The sequence below is a fragment of the Acanthaster planci genome, linkage group LG04, assembly GCF_054643075.1.
Source record: "Acanthaster planci isolate LZ-2023a linkage group LG04, COTS_SCS, whole genome shotgun sequence".
Lineage (NCBI taxonomy): Eukaryota > Metazoa > Echinodermata > Asteroidea > Valvatida > Acanthasteridae > Acanthaster > Acanthaster planci.
The window spans coordinates 7748403-7766708 of NC_141780.1; the positions used below are offsets into that span (position 1 = coordinate 7748403).

At 41.0% G+C, this 18306-nt stretch overlaps 2 protein-coding genes across 13 annotated transcripts in view; one reads left to right on the forward strand and one right to left on the reverse strand.

Annotated features, from left to right (window-relative positions):
- Positions 1-300: 300 nt before the first annotated feature.
- c9orf64 (chromosome 9 open reading frame 64) overlaps positions 301-18306 on the reverse strand; it is a 39167-nt gene continuing 21161 nt past the window's right edge. For 3 of the 11 annotated variants that reach the window (XM_022254122.2, XM_087135242.1, XM_087135238.1), the window contains 8 exons: positions 9730-9875; positions 8726-8820; positions 7182-7314; positions 6029-6178; positions 4546-4669; positions 3227-3341; positions 2862-3000; positions 301-2056 (listed from right to left, as the gene is read on the reverse strand). In XM_022254122.2, coding sequence (XP_022109814.2) covers positions 1892-2056; positions 2862-3000; positions 3227-3341; positions 4546-4669; positions 6029-6178; positions 7182-7314; positions 8726-8820; positions 9730-9834 — 1026 coding nt within the window. In that variant the 5' untranslated portion in view covers positions 9835-9875 and the 3' untranslated portion in view covers positions 301-1891. Of the gene's footprint in view, positions 2057-2861; positions 3001-3226; positions 3342-4545; positions 4670-6028; positions 6179-7181; positions 7315-8725; positions 8821-9729; positions 9876-10483; positions 10647-11375; positions 11629-18306 lie in introns of those variants that run through there. The other 8 variants (XM_022254118.2, XM_022254120.2, XM_087135237.1 and 5 more) reach the window with 8 other exon arrangements.
- Positions 17062-18306, forward strand: part of LOC110989604 (uncharacterized) — a 31383-nt gene continuing 30138 nt past the window's right edge. Inside the window, exon 1 of one of the 2 annotated variants that reach the window (XM_022254114.2) lies at positions 17062-17290. In XM_022254114.2, the coding sequence (XP_022109806.2) occupies positions 17258-17290 (33 nt within the window). In that variant the 5' untranslated portion in view covers positions 17062-17257. The remainder of the gene's footprint in view (positions 17291-18306) is intronic. The other variant, XM_022254113.2, reaches the window with a different exon arrangement.

The following is an 18306-nucleotide window of genomic DNA, read 5'->3' on the forward strand; positions in this document are numbered from 1 at the left end:
GTGCACCGAGGAAACGGCAGGGGCGGTTGGGAAACAAGGCTGAGATGGTTTGGATGTGTCCAAAGGAAGGAGGAATCGGATGTGCCCGGGAGAAGGAAGAGGGGGAAGACAAGCAAACAGATGCAGGAATTGTGTCAGAGAGGCCATGAAACACACCATGGCATGGAGGAACGGGTCCTAGATCAATTGAAGTGGAAGGCTGCTGCTCACAGGGATCGAGGCGACCCCAAGTTAAATGGGAAAAGTCTTTGAAGAAGATGCACTGGCCATAAAAAAAATTCCAAGAAAAAAAGTTGAAACTTTCTCTGGCTTTCAGCACATAAATAACTAAAAAAATACATATTTATTAACAAAAATGGCAAAATAAAGGCTTCTGTTTTGTCTCTGAAATTTATGACTGAAACAATATGGAATTTGTGCATATACTCCTGTAAATATTATTTTATTACTGGGCAATACTGCCATCTGGCAAGTTTGATATGAGGGCTGATTTTGATTTGAGATTTTTGCAGAAAACCACTATTTGAGCTTCAATTGCATCCAGAATTAATATTGCACCTCATGCGTCCTTTGGAGAAAAGATGGAATGTATATACATGTTCATCTTATGGTCACTGCAAGCAAATTGGTGCATCATGCTTACACCACACTCACACAAGTTCCAGCTAAGGTAATGGCAGTGTTCTTTCATTAACAATTAATGTACACACACCTGCCCAATTTAGGCTCAGTACTACCTCAACATTGTCGTTTACGTGGTCATAACCTTGCACTTCTCGCTACAGGCTCAGACCTATCTCAATATTATAACTGGCTTAATGATATCGCTCCGTTGAGCATTAACCCTATTCCTCTCGGCCATTATGGCATAACGACTTTCCATAGTTACATCAAGAACTAGATCAGCAATGGCTTTGTATTGTTAACACTGACCCTCTTTGTTACAGCCAAACAAGCATTTGTCAAGTACGGATTAATAAAGGCAATTCACAGTAGTGCGCCTCCAAGGGTTGCAACGCATTGGCCAATCACAATGCGCAAAATGTGCATTTGGAAAGGGTTGACAGATTTTATGCATTGTAATGGCCAATGCTTTGCAAATTCTTGGAGGAGCACAATTGTGAATCGCACATATTAGGCGATTAGAAGCCATTACCACAGTGGCATCACACTCACACGTATGTGGTATGCAGGTTAATTTCCTTTCACAATCAAGTGAGAATTGTTACTTGCCTAAAATAATGCACATGAGAAACACAGTTACATAAAAGTAAAATTTCAGGGACTTTAATAAAATCTTTCTATTACATGGTCCCTTTAACCTCACTTTTAAGTTACATTTTGCTATTTTTGTCTAGCATTGGGGCCTTTTGGTTTTATGCTCATGTGAATTTACATATTCATGCACAAAACTACGAGTAGTCCAAGGCACTAAACCTCAATGGTACAATGTACATTGATTTGTACACCAAAATTACAGGATTGTTCATACATTGAAGGTTTCCATTTCCTTTGGCAATTTACTATTGAATACTTTATGTCAAAATGCCTGCAAGCAGCAGATGTGTGGTTCAAAACTTGAACATGAGAACATACAAATGGAACAGGGTCTTCTTCCCAGATTTACATCACACTATAAAGAGCGCCCTCACTTGTCTGGAAAAGCTTGATCAATTTTGAATGTTTAAAATGATTTCAGTTTCCATGTGCTGCAGAAGAGTTGAAACACGCACAAGAGGTGAATCTCAGAAAAATTAATTGCATTGATCCTTCTAGACATAAACCCTAGTGTTGCTATTCATGACACTCTTTGTGAACATGCAGTTGATACACAGTCTTAACAACAAGGATACTTATCTGTAAGACTTGGTCACAGGCAGGTTTGATTGCTTCAATACAATGTACTGCGTATCTTGTGGATGGGAATATGCTGCATGTCCCTCCAGTGGTCTTTGGAGTAGTCCCACAGATAGAAATCAATGATGACACTGTTCAGAGTCAGTCCCGACAGCGATGAGTCTTGGGTCATCAAGTCCTTCAGTTTCTGTCGTATCAGCTGCAGTTACGGTACGAGCAAATGACATCGACGTGCGTGTGTACATGTAACATCTTTTCAGCAAAATCTATGAACTGCAACTCTCCTTAGACACAAGGCACAGCAGGTGTCAGATCTTGCTGTAATACTGGGCCGTCACCAGCTCAGCGATATAAATGGCAAAATCTGAGAAAATGGGAGCTAATTCCTCGTGTGGTCTGTGGTGGCCAGGAGGCTAGCTAGCAGGGAGAGTGAGTCAGCATGACTTGCAAACAGTCACGAAGGTGATTCATAAAGATGTGTTCAGCTGTTGCATTCGGGACAAAACACCACTGAGAATCAGTAGGCCTACCGATAAATTAAAACTATACGAGGAAATTGACAAGCACTCGAACATCTCCAAAGTATGAGATCAAACTTATTTCAGACAAAAAAAATTTCAAAAAAATGTGCCTTTAAAATGTCACATTCAAAATGTGAATGCAACCTGATATGGGCTGTTGAAGAGTTAGTGTGTACGTGCACTGGACATGTGTTCTCAACTGGACCAACTTATATTCCCAGTGGTGCACTCTGCCAACAATGCAAAACCATACAGCGCCCCACATATTAAACAAGCTGAATTCCTAATTGGGCCAAATTATTAAACCTGAAATGGTCACACCAGGCTGTATACTTCATAAGAAGATGTGCAAACAGTGATGGGCTAATGAGTGATTATGTGCCCGATGAGCAGGCTTGATAACGTTGGCACACTGACAGTTATGACCACTGTCCACAATTATTATTAATAAAGAGAGCAAGAAAGATCATATGTGAGTCTCACCTCGACAGCCCAGATGGAGCAACCTCTAATCTCAACCTCTAGCCTCTCCCCTGGTGTGAAGAGACGGCCTGAGTGGAGAATCTCTTGGAGACGGGATGAATACTTTAAAACTCCAAAATAGTTCAAGACTTGAGGTACTCTGAAAATAACAAGATCATGACAGGTAAATGAGCTCCGTACATGAAAATTGTAGAACAAACATACCAACTTTAGGGTAATTAGTGATCGACATAGCGTCCAACTTTACAAGGTATGTATTCATGAGTGTAAACCTAAAATAATTCCCACTTAATTCTAAATAAACAGATGGGGTGTTCATGCCAGACTAGAAATATTAATTAACATATTGAAAACCTCAATCTTACCTGTAATCTGCAAACATAGTCAGAATTTCTATATCGCTGAACTCTCCGTAACCTTTGCCTTCAAAGCACGCCCAAATATCAGCAATCAGGATTTGTGCCCTTTTGTACAAAGAAACTGTTTGGGATAAACAAAGGATACATAAAAAGATTTTCGTTAGCTTTTTAATAATAGAGCAACACAGATTATACTCTGCAGTCATGTTTTAAATATTCCTCATAAAAGTCAATAGCTTTGTATGGGTGTTGTGTTGCGGACCAAATCAACTTCAAAGGATTATCAGATTGAATAATTTGACTGTAAAAAGTCCTGCAAGTATTTGTTGATAATGTGCTGAAACCTACTACACCCCATAAAATTGAACAAAAGAGTGGGCTTGATTTTGGACAAATTAACCCGGCAACATGGTACAGAGTTTCAAAGTAAAAAGAGCCTCACACAATTATGCATGCGCTCCATTATGTAGATTTTGAACAAATTATGCAAAGGGTTGAACTGGAACCAGAATGGCTTGATGATTGGCCAAATGCAGTGCATCAATTATTTACGCTTTATATACACAAGTAACAGGCTGCTGAGGATTTCTTTGAGGTGGTTGCCCAGGGAACATGTGCTAGACACTGTGATTAGATGAGGATACCAACTGCTAGGAAACTGCCATTGTCAAGTCACATCAATTACTGCAGGATCCTTATGATCCTAGACAAGATCAACAGATCGATAACACAGAGTCTGTTGGGCAGAGCGGTATTTCACCATTCCAGAGCTTTATTGAATATTCATAGGATGCAACAGGCTGGAACACAGTTCTTATAACACTAATATGGATGTGGTGTTGACACATTGACTGCTGACTGTGACATTTTTCAACGTAGTGGGTATACTAGAAGTGTATTGGTGGTAACTACATGTACATGTAAATGGGTTTGGAATTGTGGTAAGAATCCAACGACAATGCTGTAATGCCCTTGCAGATTGGAGCACACTATTTTTTTGTCATGCCTGTGTTCAATGTTTCACCAATTACTGTTTAACAGTTAAACCAACATTGAAAAGTTTCCAAAGGCAAAAATGTAATTTCACCAACTGATGTGCTTTATTTCATGCAGCACTGAGGAGCAATATAGTATAATGAATTACAAATATTGAAAAAGTCTGCACCACTACCAAGCCATCAGGAATCCCTCCTACTTTTGCAAGAGATATCCCAGTAACTTGAAGCAAAAAGGACTCTTTATGATAGTTTTCACTTCATTCTTTAAAGATGGCAGACCATGTCAGTGAAATTACTTTTCGAAGGAAACGAACCCATATACTTTACCGGCCATTCCTTCAAACATGGCAACGTCTCGGTATGACGGAAAGTTCTCAGGGATTAGATGCAGCAGCTTGGAAGCCTTATTCTCACACTGGGAGACGCAGTTGACAAACGAGCCTCCAAACTTCTGTTAAAACATCAAAGTTAAATAACAGGTGATAAAGGGTTAAAGAGCCAGTTGCCTGTAAAGTTCTTGGGTTAAAAATTAAATACACATTTTGAACCATCTAATCTGATTACCCACTGCTGTTCACTCCTACACCAAAATGTCAAACTACAAAATATATACTGTCTATGATGGTGGGATGGAAAATGGCTGTATGATACGCATTAAAACCTCAAAGGTGGAGTACTCCTGACAGCAGAAACACAGCTGAAATGAGAACCTTGCTGAATGCAACAGAATGCAACACAGCTAAAATGAGAACCCTGCTGAATGCAACAGAATGCAACACAGCTAAAATGAGAACCCTGCTGAATGCAACAGAATGCAACACAGCTAAAATAAGAACCTTGCTGAATGCAACAGAATGCAACACAGCTAAAATGCGAACCCTGCTGAATGCAACAGAATGCAACACAGCTAAAATGAGAACCCTGCTGAATGCAACAAAAATGCAACACAGCTGAAATGCGAACCCTGCTGAATGCAACAGAATGCAACACAGCTGAGATGAGAACCACGCTGAATGCAACAGAATGCAACACAGCTGAAATGAGAACCTTGCTGAATGCAACAGAATGCAACACAGCTGAAATGAGAATCATGCTGAATGCAACAGAATGCAACACAGCTGAAATGAGAACCTTGCTGAATGCAACAGAATGCAACGCAGCTGAAATGAGAACCTTGCTGAGTGCAACAGAATGCAACACAGCTGAAATGAGAACCATGCTGAATGCAACAGAATGCAACACAGCTGAAATGCGAACCTTGCTGAATGCAACAGAATGCCTCACAATGCACTGATGAATCTTGTGTAGTGCACCAGATAAACAACAGCCTGGGCCGTACAAAGCTACGCAATGTACTCTACAACTTGTGCTTACTACTAAATAGTGTACCAATGTGCAACCATTTCTCAACGCTGGTGCATTCTGTTGCATTTAGTGAGGATGAGGTTAATTTGACACTCTTGTAACTACAGGGAATGTTGTTAGAAACTGGCATACATGCTATTTTTATCATACGTAGGACAACCTCATCAGGCTCTGGCCAAACACACACATCATCTTATAACAATGGAAGTACACTCATGCATATCCAGGAATCTGGCATAATGTAATTCAAACACAAGACCTGTGGATAGAAATAGGGATCACTTTGAAAGATTTGCGGCTTCATCAGCCACAGGCAATGTTGCGTCAGCCGAGCAGGACAGCAAAGGCAACTAGGATGCATCACCCATGGTCCGGTCTGACTGCAGGAAGCCTGTGATAAACTGAGCCAGAATGGTGAGAATTCCTGACTGAATCAGTAACTTACTTCTAGAAGGACGCTGCCAGCTTCGTGTAAGTGCTCCAGCCTCTTGTCTAGGAGCGGTATGTCCGTGTCCGTTGCTGACCGGAATATGTGCCTCAACTGGTCCATGGTGATCGAAGAGTAATAAGATGGTGATGTGATTGGAATGTCTTCCTGTCCATGCCCCCCCAAAAAATAAAACAAAGATATAGAAAAGCTGAATTGAATGGGACCTGCATCAATGCTAGTGGGTTGGATTGGGCACAACTGCAATGTCTGAACTGCTTTTGTTTGGCTTACATGAACTGACTGAAGTTGTTCCAGATTCAAGCTTGGAAGATGGCTTAGAGACAACAAATGCTATTCTCAAGTGTCAAGGTTGCATTCAGGCTGAACAAGCAATGTGGATAAGGTTCTGAGTACTCACTATACAGGGTTTGAATTTTGTTTTCAGATTCCATGGTTGACCGCCCCAGTAAATCATAAAATTGGCTGACTAAAAAGAGTTTTGAAGGATCATCACAGGGCTCCTTTGTTTAAATTATACAGCAAACAGATAATGCGGGCAAAGTGAAGACTAAACGGTAGGATTTGTTAAGTTGGGGGGCTGCATGCGACCAACATCAAATTTACTGGATGCGGCCCAGGATTCTAATGCAAATCAAACCCTGCTCTGCTGCCAGGCCACAACACTGGGGTGCCTGCCTCTCACATGGAGAGGCTCCGGGTATGACAGGGTTGTGCGCATTTAACTGAAAACCCAGTGACCATTACTTCACACAATAATTACACAAAAACCAGCACTTCCTGGAATAGATCTTATGAACAAGCACACATCGTGCAAAAGTTCCTGCACAGGGTTGCTTTCACTTAGTGCTCTTCAGTTGGAGACCGGATGTTTGGCATCTGGAACTTTGATCTGACATGGTGACGAATACCACCTTCAAGAATTTACTCGCTATTACATTGTAGGTTGCAATGGGTGCTTTTGTCCTGAAAAGATCCTTCAGAAATTGGGTTGCTATTATGTACAACTTAACAACAATTATGCATTACCACCTCCGGTAGACAACAGGCTACACCACTTTCCACATACCCAAAACATGATGAAAACATTCACCGCTTTGCTTCATGTTCACCCCCTTCAAACTGTTCCGTACAGGTCAGGTCAACTTACATCCAATGCCCTGTTGATCGCTGCACACAGGGCCCAGTAGCCGCTGTGCGTACCGCCTCGATAGTCCACCAGGAATCGCTTGTCATTTGTTTCACTCCAGAAGGAGAAGTTTAACGTGTCAACTACAAAGATCCTGCGCAAATACACAGATAAAACAACGCGAGCTGGGAGTGAGCAAAAGTAAACCGGATACCGTGTACCTTTTTCCATTCGACTCACATTTATTTCCATGCCAAAATGAGAAATGCAAGCACAGAATACACAAGTAAATCTGGAGACATAATAGTCAAAGGGTGTAAAGGACGGAAATTGGAGTGGACGCTTCTTCTTGAAAGTCAAGACCTGTGGCAAGACACCCTTTGATAGACTGACAAGAAATGATAATAATACACAGACAGCTGGACCAAGGCAAAACCTAACCATGAAAACATATGTGCGTTATGAGAGAACAAATGCTTGCTGAAAACCAAATGAGCAGCAAGCCATGTCAGATATTGGGAGATGTGAGCTCTTTTTCAGGCATGTTTGAATCGACCCACAGATGAGAGAGATTTTAAGATTTATCATAATGGCATTCCAGATAAGGCCCTTTAAAGTATGAAAAGGCCAGTTATATGTTCCTAGCGTATAAGGGATCCATTCCATAGTGCAAACAGAACATTCCTCAAAAGAAAAAAAAAATGCCCCTAAAAAGTTCTTCAAAAACCTTCAGAAATAAAATGAGTTACCCAAATTACCGAAATGCACATACAGTCAACTCTCATTGTAACAACGGCAAAGAGACCAGACAAATTACTTTTAACCCAGGACTTCATTTAGGAGTAGAAAAAAAAAACCAAAGAAATTGGGATTTTCATTACGACGCAACTTGTTATTTACAGAATTCTTTTTGACAAGAGTCAACTGAATACCGGTTTTTATGGTGGAACTTTCAACCAAAGACCTAAAAAGCTCTCTGCACTGCCTGTGAGGTTACTGTACCAGGTTCCATAAATGTTTTAACTGGTTCAAATCCAGATCCGAGCCATCTGGTACTCAGGTGCCTGGTTCCAATGTAGCCACACTTGTAAGCTGTGATTTCAATCCCACTCATGGCTTTAAACGAGCTAAAGCAAATTTCCATGAGAAGGCCCGATGGCCATTAATCTCTGTCCATTCAGAAAGCCCCTCCAAGCACTGCATAATCCTTCCTATTATCTAATAACAGGGCATACAAATACTGTACCAAGGCAACAACCCCAACAACTTTCCGTCTTCAACCCTGGAGGCCCAATTTCTTTTTTTTCATCAGTTATCATGATCAACGTGAACAATGAAGTGCACTTTTCAAAACAACTCGTACCCACGAATTAATTATCTTTGCCTGTAAACTAGAAGATGTACACCCTGAAATCGTGATATCTAAAATGTACCTCTCACCTTCAAACAACAGTGGGATTCAGGCTAACAAATACAAGAGCAAACATTCCTAGCAGTAGCTCCTTGCATGTGTGAAACTGCTTTATAAAGAGTGCCTGAAGCATCAGAATAGAGATTTCACTGACCAATCGAGAGTCTCTTTTGTTATCAGTTTAGGGTGCAGATCATGTTGTTTCCATATCTTCGCGCTGTATTCGTTCTTCTTTAAACTTCCGAAAATCTGTGAAACAGTGACAGTTCCAAGGACAATTATTTACGTAATATGGCTAGGGCTAGTAATGGCAATCATTGGCCTACAAGGTACACATGACGAGTATTCCGTACCTATAGACCTTTTTCACCCACGTGACTAGGCTGTGCTAAATGTAAACAATACTGCCACGTGTGGACCAGCTAGGCCCCAGTGATCGCACATATTCCTACGGGCAGCTTTAACTGCATGTACGTGCAAGCCCACCAGCAAATGCTGCATGCTTGACTGGTGTATAAGTAGATTAACATGACAACACTATGCATTCCTTACCACCACAACACATGGCGGTCCAGCACGATTGTGACATCACAGGAAAAAGGTCTACTCTGCACCAATAAACCAACTGCTATTCCAAAGACTATTCAGGAAGATTTCTATAGACATAACTGATTTTTCCCTGACATGTCAGCCATCAGCAAGTGATATGTTCTAAAACGTCAAGTTTACCAGGGAAAATATTTATGCATTTACCACAAGAATTTAGAAAACACTTAAAATTTCACAGACCAGTCTCACAGGGATTTGAGCACAGGGTGTGGAGTGAGGTCCAGTTACAGAACTCTTAATTGTGATTATTCACTAAAGACTATACAATGAACATGAGCGCACAACAATGTAGAGGCTGCAGTAAGATTTGATCGAAAGGCCTGAATTTATCAAATAAAAATCAAACCACCAAATTCCGATGAACAGAACTTTATAGTTCAATGGTGACATTCTGCACTGCCTTTAGCATAGCTAGTCCAGGCAATCAGGACTCTCTACATCACTTTATTTTAAAACGTGACTGGACAATGTCCAAATGGTAAAGCACTTAGAGTCCTAGTTACTCAAACTAGAGTCTGTCAATGAAATTAACGGCACTATTCCTCTCACCGTGTTAGCAATATTGCAGGCCCCATCTTCTGAGATGGTGACATCTTGACTCTTTGAGGCGATGAGTTTGCCAGACTCTCTCGGCATCAAGGGCTCAGTTGTCATGATCAGACGTTAATTATGTGTCTCGACACTGGTAAGCACTGCTAGAAATAGCATGGGAACATCACAATCACATGGGAAACAGAAATTATTAAAATGAGGTCATCAATGTCACAATAACATCTTGTTAATTTGGAGCCACATACTGACAGAAGCCTGTGAGGAGATTACACCTGAGGAGATTTGAGGGACATATGGTTGAACACCTACAAGTTTAGTGTGGAAAGAGTTCCATAGCAAGCCTACCCCCGGAACTGCAGGATTCATTGTCCGCCGCATTCCACGGACAGTGAACCACACAGTTCTGGGGGTAGGCTTGCTATGGAACAAATTTGACAAGTACAATCTGAAACAACTTTTCCTCAGACAATTCCAGTTTTTCCCTTAGTTGAGAAGATTTGGACTCACTTTCAATAAAAAATTAAAAAACAGTAGCCTGAGAAACCCTTTAGCTCAATTGAATACCCAACTACCCCACATGATCAACCTCATAGCCAGGTAGAGGTCAAACTCAAAGTGATGCCAGGGGTCTTTTTGGAGTGGCGGGTATTTGGCAATCGCTCCAAACACTTGCCTTTAATTTTGTGGAAAGAGAGCAGAGCTTTCATTTATTTTGTGGGTAAAAAAAGATACTTTTAACAACAATTCTCACAGTCGCACATCAAGGAACTCCTGCATTGACATGATCGCATGGCATGAAGAGGTCTTTTGTTGCCTCTTTATGGTGATTGTCAAATGTGTATCGAAGGCAAAAGTGACATCATGTTGACAACGAGAATGGTCCAGACACACATGCATTCCCTTGTTGGAGTTTTCTGGAGGAAACAACCAAAAACGTAAGGGGGTTGTCTTTAAACACGGAAACCGAGATTAATTTATCTGTTTCTTGAATGTGACAAACTATTTTTGCAATGGTAAATAGAATCTGTATCAGTATGTCATCTTCTTTAAATGACAACAAGAAATCTGCATTTCCATCGCACATGACTGAGCACAAGTGGGTTGATCTGTTAATAATGGACCGTATCAGACATGGCTTTGCACCGGATGTATCACAGGTTTGCACAGGGTGAAGCATCAAGTAGGCCTACTAATCACATCTGCCCTTGCTCTCATTGCTTTTAAGTGGTCAACATGCATTCTGGAGAGTCTAGCAAACATAACATAATTCTGACAAAAAAAGCCATCTCCGGACAGTATGAATTCAACAGCAAACTTGCTATTTGGCACAAAGCCATTTCTGATTTGTTTCACTTCATGCTCAGTCTGCATGAGTCATCTGTGAGTGTGATAGAAATTTGAATTTCTTGGTGTCATACAAAAGAGGATATCGTAATGAATTGAAACCGATGATGGTTACCATTTACCGAAATAATTAGTCACATTAAAGAAACATACAAATTTATCTTGGTGTCCTTTTTATTAAGACACCCATTATTATCTTCATGGAAATGTGCATTAAATGTGTACAAAGTGTGGGTACTTATACGGCTCTAGCGCACAGTGACTGACATGCATGGCACCTAGCAGTGCTGTAAAGTTACCAATCTCATCTGAGCTGTGGGCAGCTGAATAGCTGGCACCGCTTAAGGTTCCATGCCTGAGCAAAACAGTTGTTACACTGTGTTTCGACCAATGATTAGTTGGAGCGTCAACATTTTACAGCTTTTTCTTTACCGTAAGTGATGCAGAAAGTAGTAAAGAGCTTGACTCTATTTCTACGTACGCCCGTTAATGTTCCGTGTTTCCCACGTGAAACCTCTTTGGACTCGTTTGACACCATGAACAGGAGAGGGCGCTATGACAGTTTACGGAAGTAACTTTCGTCGTTTCACACTAATATACGGAAGCGTATTGCTGCCAACGCGAAAAGAAAAGAATTTTCTCGTTTAACCCTACGAGATACAAATCGTTTAAACGAGTTAACTATGTCGTTTAAACGGCATCGCTATAATTGGAAATAACGCGATAGCGATATCGCGTTTAAACGAGATAGCTATGTCATTTAAACGAGAGAATAAGTCGACGTAAGTCGACGAAGAAATACGCTTCCATACTAATAAGATAAAAAATCAAGAAAATGACAGGGGCAGAATTAGAACTTGCAAATTTCAGACCATTATTGTGCCAACACTCCACCAACCGAGTTATCTAGCACAGATGTGGGCCCTTACAGAATTTTTGTTCAGGAGAGCTGGGGGCGGGGCATAACTCATCCCCATCGTCGGCTTTGGGCATTGTGGAAGCCCAGCTCTAGCTGGTGGGTAGGGGAGAGAACATTACAATAACAACAGATAATTTTGCAGCTTGTGATTTTTTGCCGATAGGGGGCCATCTGCTCGCTGGGTGTCCCTGTCCCTCCAGCTCATTGACGGGCTGAAGAGGGGAGGCAACACTGCGTAGCATGCATGACATTGATTACTGCCATCAACAAAGTATCGGAATTAAAAAGTTTTCACGATGAGGGGGAAGAGGAGGCATAAAATATACGGCCTTCTCCTTTCCCTGTTAACTTTTGCTACGGAAACTAATTATGGTCGGATGTCATAAATACGAATACCTACGGACGGTACCTCGTCACTTTTATGTTGATGTCCTCTTATATCCCTGGGAACCATACTCGGCTTTCAGTATAAGAAATCATTGTAAAACACCTATCACGAATGTTTCCCTACCTTCCCACGGAATGAGAGACCTTTCAAAAGCGAACACAGGTATCTGAGACTGGAAAAAAAGAATGCAAACCCCAAAATATGAAATCAGGAATAGTCCAGAGAGGAATGGGGAACTTTAACCCTAACACTCCTCAGTCCTCCAACAGGTGAAGGATTGAGGAGGGTTAGGGTTAATGATACATGCATATTACACCAAAATAATTTACTCGCTACATACCAATGGAATTCAAACTCTCTGAAGGCAAAAGAGTGAAAAACTCACTCTCAAAAAAGAGTGAGTCCCTCATTCCAATGAGTGGGAAGCACTCTTAAGACAGCGGAAATCATCCTTGAAAGAGTTAAAGTTAAAAGAGTGAAAAAATACCTAAAAGAGGAACCATTAAATAAAAAAAAAATGACAACTCTTTTTGGGTTGTGCTTAAACAGCTCTTTAGAGGAGCTGAAAGTTCACTCTTTTGAGTAGTTTTCACTCTTTTGGGATGGTTTTATAGGCTAACTCTTTTTAGAGTGGTGCAAGAATGAGTATTTCACTCTTTTGCTTTAAGAGAGATGGGTAGACAGGAATGCCTTCGTCAATGTGTTGTTCAGTAATTTCATGAAGTATCTGCGCCTGGTGGAAGTTTTTCGATATTTCCCTTGCTGGTGATCTCTTAAACTGCTGGTAATCCCGTAAGTTTTGTTGTCTGTTTCATCTCTTGTTTCGTTGCCGTGCATGCGTGGACCTTTTAATGCAGTGCATCACAACTCCCGGCAATGCTTGCACTCTCTCTGTATCATCTTTAAGTTCACATCAGGTTCAGCAATGTCTAAAAGAAAAGTCCTCTGAGATTGTGGCAGATGGTTTGTACATGTAATATCACAGTACACATTACTTCTTATTGTAAATAACTGGTACGCTCGTGTGCAGGTTCATCGGCGATGGGTGTTGGTGTCCTCACCTACTCAATGTGTAGCACACTGGGAGTTTTGGAACTGTCATAACCTGTTATGGAAGCATGTAGTCTGTCTGCTTTTGACCCACTGGAACAGTGGTGTTAACTAAGTGAGGGCAGGTGGAATTTCAGAAGGGATCGCCCGGCTTTTTTATTGCACAACTGTCTTGGGATACACCGCGTGCTTTCATCTGGGAAAATGGTTTTATTACAGTCTTGAGAAGGGACTATAGTCTTCATGCCTTCGCGGAAGACTCCCTTGCCACAAAATCCGAAATCGTAGAGCAGCATCCACAGCCGCATTTATAGACGTTTTCCGAGTCGAGTTTCCCCAGCAGGAAATCCCCGAGGGGGTTGGTGTAGTTACGTACGTACACCATGCGTACAGACGGGGAGGGGGTTCAAGGCAGTACAAACCGAAAATTTGCCTTTAATGAATCTCCATCATATCAATACATTTTCTCATACAAATTAATACCAGAATCAGCTTTTGTGGGTCAAAAACCATTCCAACACAGTATCCACCAGCCGTCCACCCACTATTTATCCTCTGGTGCCAACGCCCATTATCAGTAAACTGCAACATTACTCATGACACAAAGACCGACAGCGTCTTCCGGAATTGTGGAATGAGTATATACAGGAAGGTGGGGATTGGGTTGGAGCCACTGCGTGGCCATACGTACAGGGGAAGGGGGTCTGAAAAGTCGGCATTTCGTGCTTACGTACATTATGGACGCCCCCCCCAAAAAAGAAATCAAGGCAATTATTTCAAAATTATTAATACCTTCGCATTTTATTGATATTGTACGAATTACTTGGTAAAAAAAATCATGGGAGTGAGCTATTGAATCTTCCTTTCATTTATTTGTGGTTAAAAAAGACAAATATTGAGGAGTTTGTAGATTTTCCTAAGAAACAAAACGTTATCAATAGTTCTGAAAAATGTTTTAGGCTGTATAGATGTTCAGTTGAGAGGTGATTATGAGATGTACAGCTGTGCCATAAACAACGCCCCCTATAGTACCAAGCAGTGTCAGCACCCCTTCCCCTTGATTCGAATAACCAGTGCACGGCAAGGTTTTCATTTCAGCCCCCCCCCCCCCCCCCTTCATCCCCGGAACAGACTTAAGCCACTTGATCAAAGTTGAGATCACTCGTGGCTTTTACTAAGTAAAACATAATCCCGACAGTATCCAATGGGATCCAGGGTTGGCTCTTAGGCATGTTGGGGCCGGGGTTGGGGTAGCTCTGATCATAGAGCAAGGAACAGATATAAAGGGGAAATGAATGAAAATAATTATTTCTATTCTTCCATTGATTAACAGGTGTTTGTTATTTGATTTCCTTTGATTTCCTTATATTTTTGGAGGCCCGAGGCGTTTTGAACCTTTCTTTTCAATCCCACAGTGTTTCATACATACCTTACTTCGTCACTGTTCTCTGTTAATGTTATTTTTAGAATGAGACTTGCCGTTTCGGATCTTGGACGATTCTCGATCGTCGTTCTCTGACCTCCAGAACCGACTCGGTCTAAATTGTCGGGCTTCTGTGGGCTAGCTTGTACCGCCTCTTCTACACTCGATGCGGATTTGATGCCAAAAGCACGCGACCAACTTTTTTTCACCCGAGCGTCCAGAGTCAGTGATGGAAGGCAATTCTTGAAAGATCATTTACATACGTTGTCATTCTAAGAGTTTGACGGCAAAGTTAATGGCGAAAATGTATAGGCCTATATGTTGTTTTACTGGAATTAGATAAGTCAGTTCAATTACCCCCCCCCCATGTGAATTTTGTTTCCTGATTAAATAATCGTCAACACCAGTTTCATACAGTTCCCGTGAAGTATTTTCCTACTGTGCGTGCCAACACGTGTCGGATCACTAGTGCTGTTATGAATGACCACTATTATAACCATAAAACTGTCAACCGAACTAATTATTTATGTTCTCGACTATAGCTATTTTATATTCCAATTTCCAGAAAACAGTTTAAAGAATACAGTCATGATATAGGTTTCATGAGGTAGAGGAATTTCGACAGAACCACTGGACGGTCCTCTTGAAATCGGTGATCGTTATCAGTATCTTGGTGTGGTTGTATCTGATGATTTAAGCTGGAAAAGGCATATTGATTCGATTGTTTCTACAGTAATTAGGATGTTGGGCTTTGTCAAAAGACTAGTCATTTCTAAAGATTCGCAAAGTCAAGTAAAATTGTACTGCCCTGTATGGTACCTTCATCTTATTGTTCTCTGCAACATTCCATAGAAAGTGTGTAGGCTTACCTCGAAGACACATACCTGGATTTCGCACTAATGACAGACTACTCTGCCCGTCGCATTCAACTGGGATCACCTCCTCTACTATAAATAATAGGCCAAATTTCCCGTCAGTAGTTTTCATTGCCAAAAGTGTGTATAACAGGTTTTATGTAAACATTGAGAACTTGTCCATAGTTAACAAGAGGCCTCTCGACAGGATCAAATTTATTTATTGCTTCTCACGTACATGTACATAAGCATTTTATAATTCACTATTTGTAAGCTTCCCCAGGTTGTGGGATACCTAACCCGTTGATGTTGCTACTGGTGAAATTCCTTTGACCTGCACTTTAATGGATTTTTCATGAAATATATGTGAACTGCAGGCGCATGTGCGCTACTACCACTGGTTGGCAAATGCAGCCGTCATCCTGGTGCATTGAAGACCAATCAACACTCTATTACAACTCTTTTTCGATACTTAAGCACACTTTTCTCGAAACTAAATGAAGTTGCCGGTGCTCTGAGGTAGGAAAGTACCAATTCTTTGTCATAACGTTTGGTACTCAAGTCAAACTGTACTAATACAGAAATGGAGCCTGTATGTACATGTACATGTGCTTATACTTGCCCGCGTATATTGCAACTTTGCCAACCAGTGGTAGTAACGCGCATGCGCATGCCTTATTTGTATATTTCATGGCAGGTCCATTGTAAGTAGTAAATAATTTATGTACTAAATGTAACTTTTAATTACCCGCCTCAAGTAAACTGGGTTTATTTTGCCCAGCATTTTTTACGATTCCTGTAAATAACCATAGCAACAAAACTTTATTTTTATTACACATGTATTTCTCAGTCTTAAATAACGCCCACTACTTTCCAACAAACCCTGGTGCAATTTTGCCTAAACTAACCAGCTGATTACATGTATCTTTACCATATTGATAAGCTGATATTTAATAATTCTGAGATTAGTCTGTATAATAAATCTCTATAATTATGTGATCATCATTTTTTAGTGTGTTTTTTTATTTGTTGACATTTTAGGAGACCCTCTCGACAGTGATTGAGTTCGCCTTTATTCAGGTTAGCCATCAGGGGTGTAAGCAAATGTTGTTTAAGTCTGTTGTTTCAGTTGGCTTTGTACCCTGTGTCTGTATTCCCAGAGAAATAATAAATGAAATGAAAAGAAATAGTCACGAGACGGATCAAGGACACTGGTTCACAAAAAAATTCCGTGACGTGCACTTGCCATTGATCACAAGGGAACCTCATTGGCTACCCTACAGCATCGATTTAATTACCTACTGTTGAGCGAGGGAACCAGTGACACGATGGTGAAGGCTAATGTTATTAGCTCGTAACGTTTGACATAACACGGTGCAGTGCAGCCGTGCATGGCACATGTAAATAAACGATACTAATAGTGTAATGTGCATGCGGGGTGTGGGTCGTGCACATGTACCTGTGTACTACGGTCACTTAACACCACAGAATAGCATTAGCAGCACTGAAAAAAAGTGTCATCGATTGTCATTGTAGATATTCAGCTCATGTACGATAGGTCTGGAAGGACTGAGTGCGAAGTAAGTAGCTTTTACAAACATGGCAAAGAACCGTTCTATTTCTAATCTTAGGTTCGCTGACGCGCCCGTGGAGCACGCCTTCCTCCAGGACCATGGACTGTTTGGCCGTTGGTCCATGGAGGAACTACACCTAGCCCCCGGAACTGTGTTCGTTGTCCACCGGCCACCAAAAACTTGGTTAATGGTCGGTCCCCCGCGCCAGAAGTCCCCTAACGTGTCGCACTTCGACGTTTCCCAAGAACATGCAGTGTTGCCAACCCTCTTTGCTTCAAATTCGTTCAGTTAATGCTATTGCTAGTAGTATATAATCATTGTCATGTTTTTGAACAATTTTAGCGTCATGAAGTTTGTGAGCAGCTCCAGAAAAATGGGTAATAAGTTGCCAGATTCAGGTTACGAGTTTTGACATAGCTGTATTCCGCTTCAATTTTATATCTGAATAACCCGTGTAGTGCGCTGCATTCCGGAGATATAGATATTTGTATCTATCCACATTTTCGGATTCAATAAAGGCACTTTCAAGAAAAAGTTCACAAAGTGTAGCGCTTGGAAACACAATGCTCTATAGGATTTCCTACTGAACGATCAATTTTTCATCTGTATTCATCAGTATCCATGTTTATAGTCACAAATTCTGAAAATATAAATAGTACAGAAGCTATCAAAGGAAAATACACAAAATCATATTTTTGAAGAAATTTTGCCCTCTCCAACTAGAACAGGCCATTATGTGTTTTGGCATTGCGAGACTTAATACCCTTTTTAGCGGGTCACATTTAGTCTGAAATTCGTTACGGCTTCTGGAAATTTTCCTGACAATAACCATGGATGGTTTATAACCCGCACTTCATTAAGATATTTACAATAGGGTGGCACAAAATGCAGGTACATGTAGCAACCGACTTAAACAAGTGCAACAAACATGCACGTACGTACTGATCAAAGAAATGACTGTAATCCAATCCTCTGACTGGCTGGTGCACGCTTACGTCGCAATGCCAATGGTTGCAGTTTTC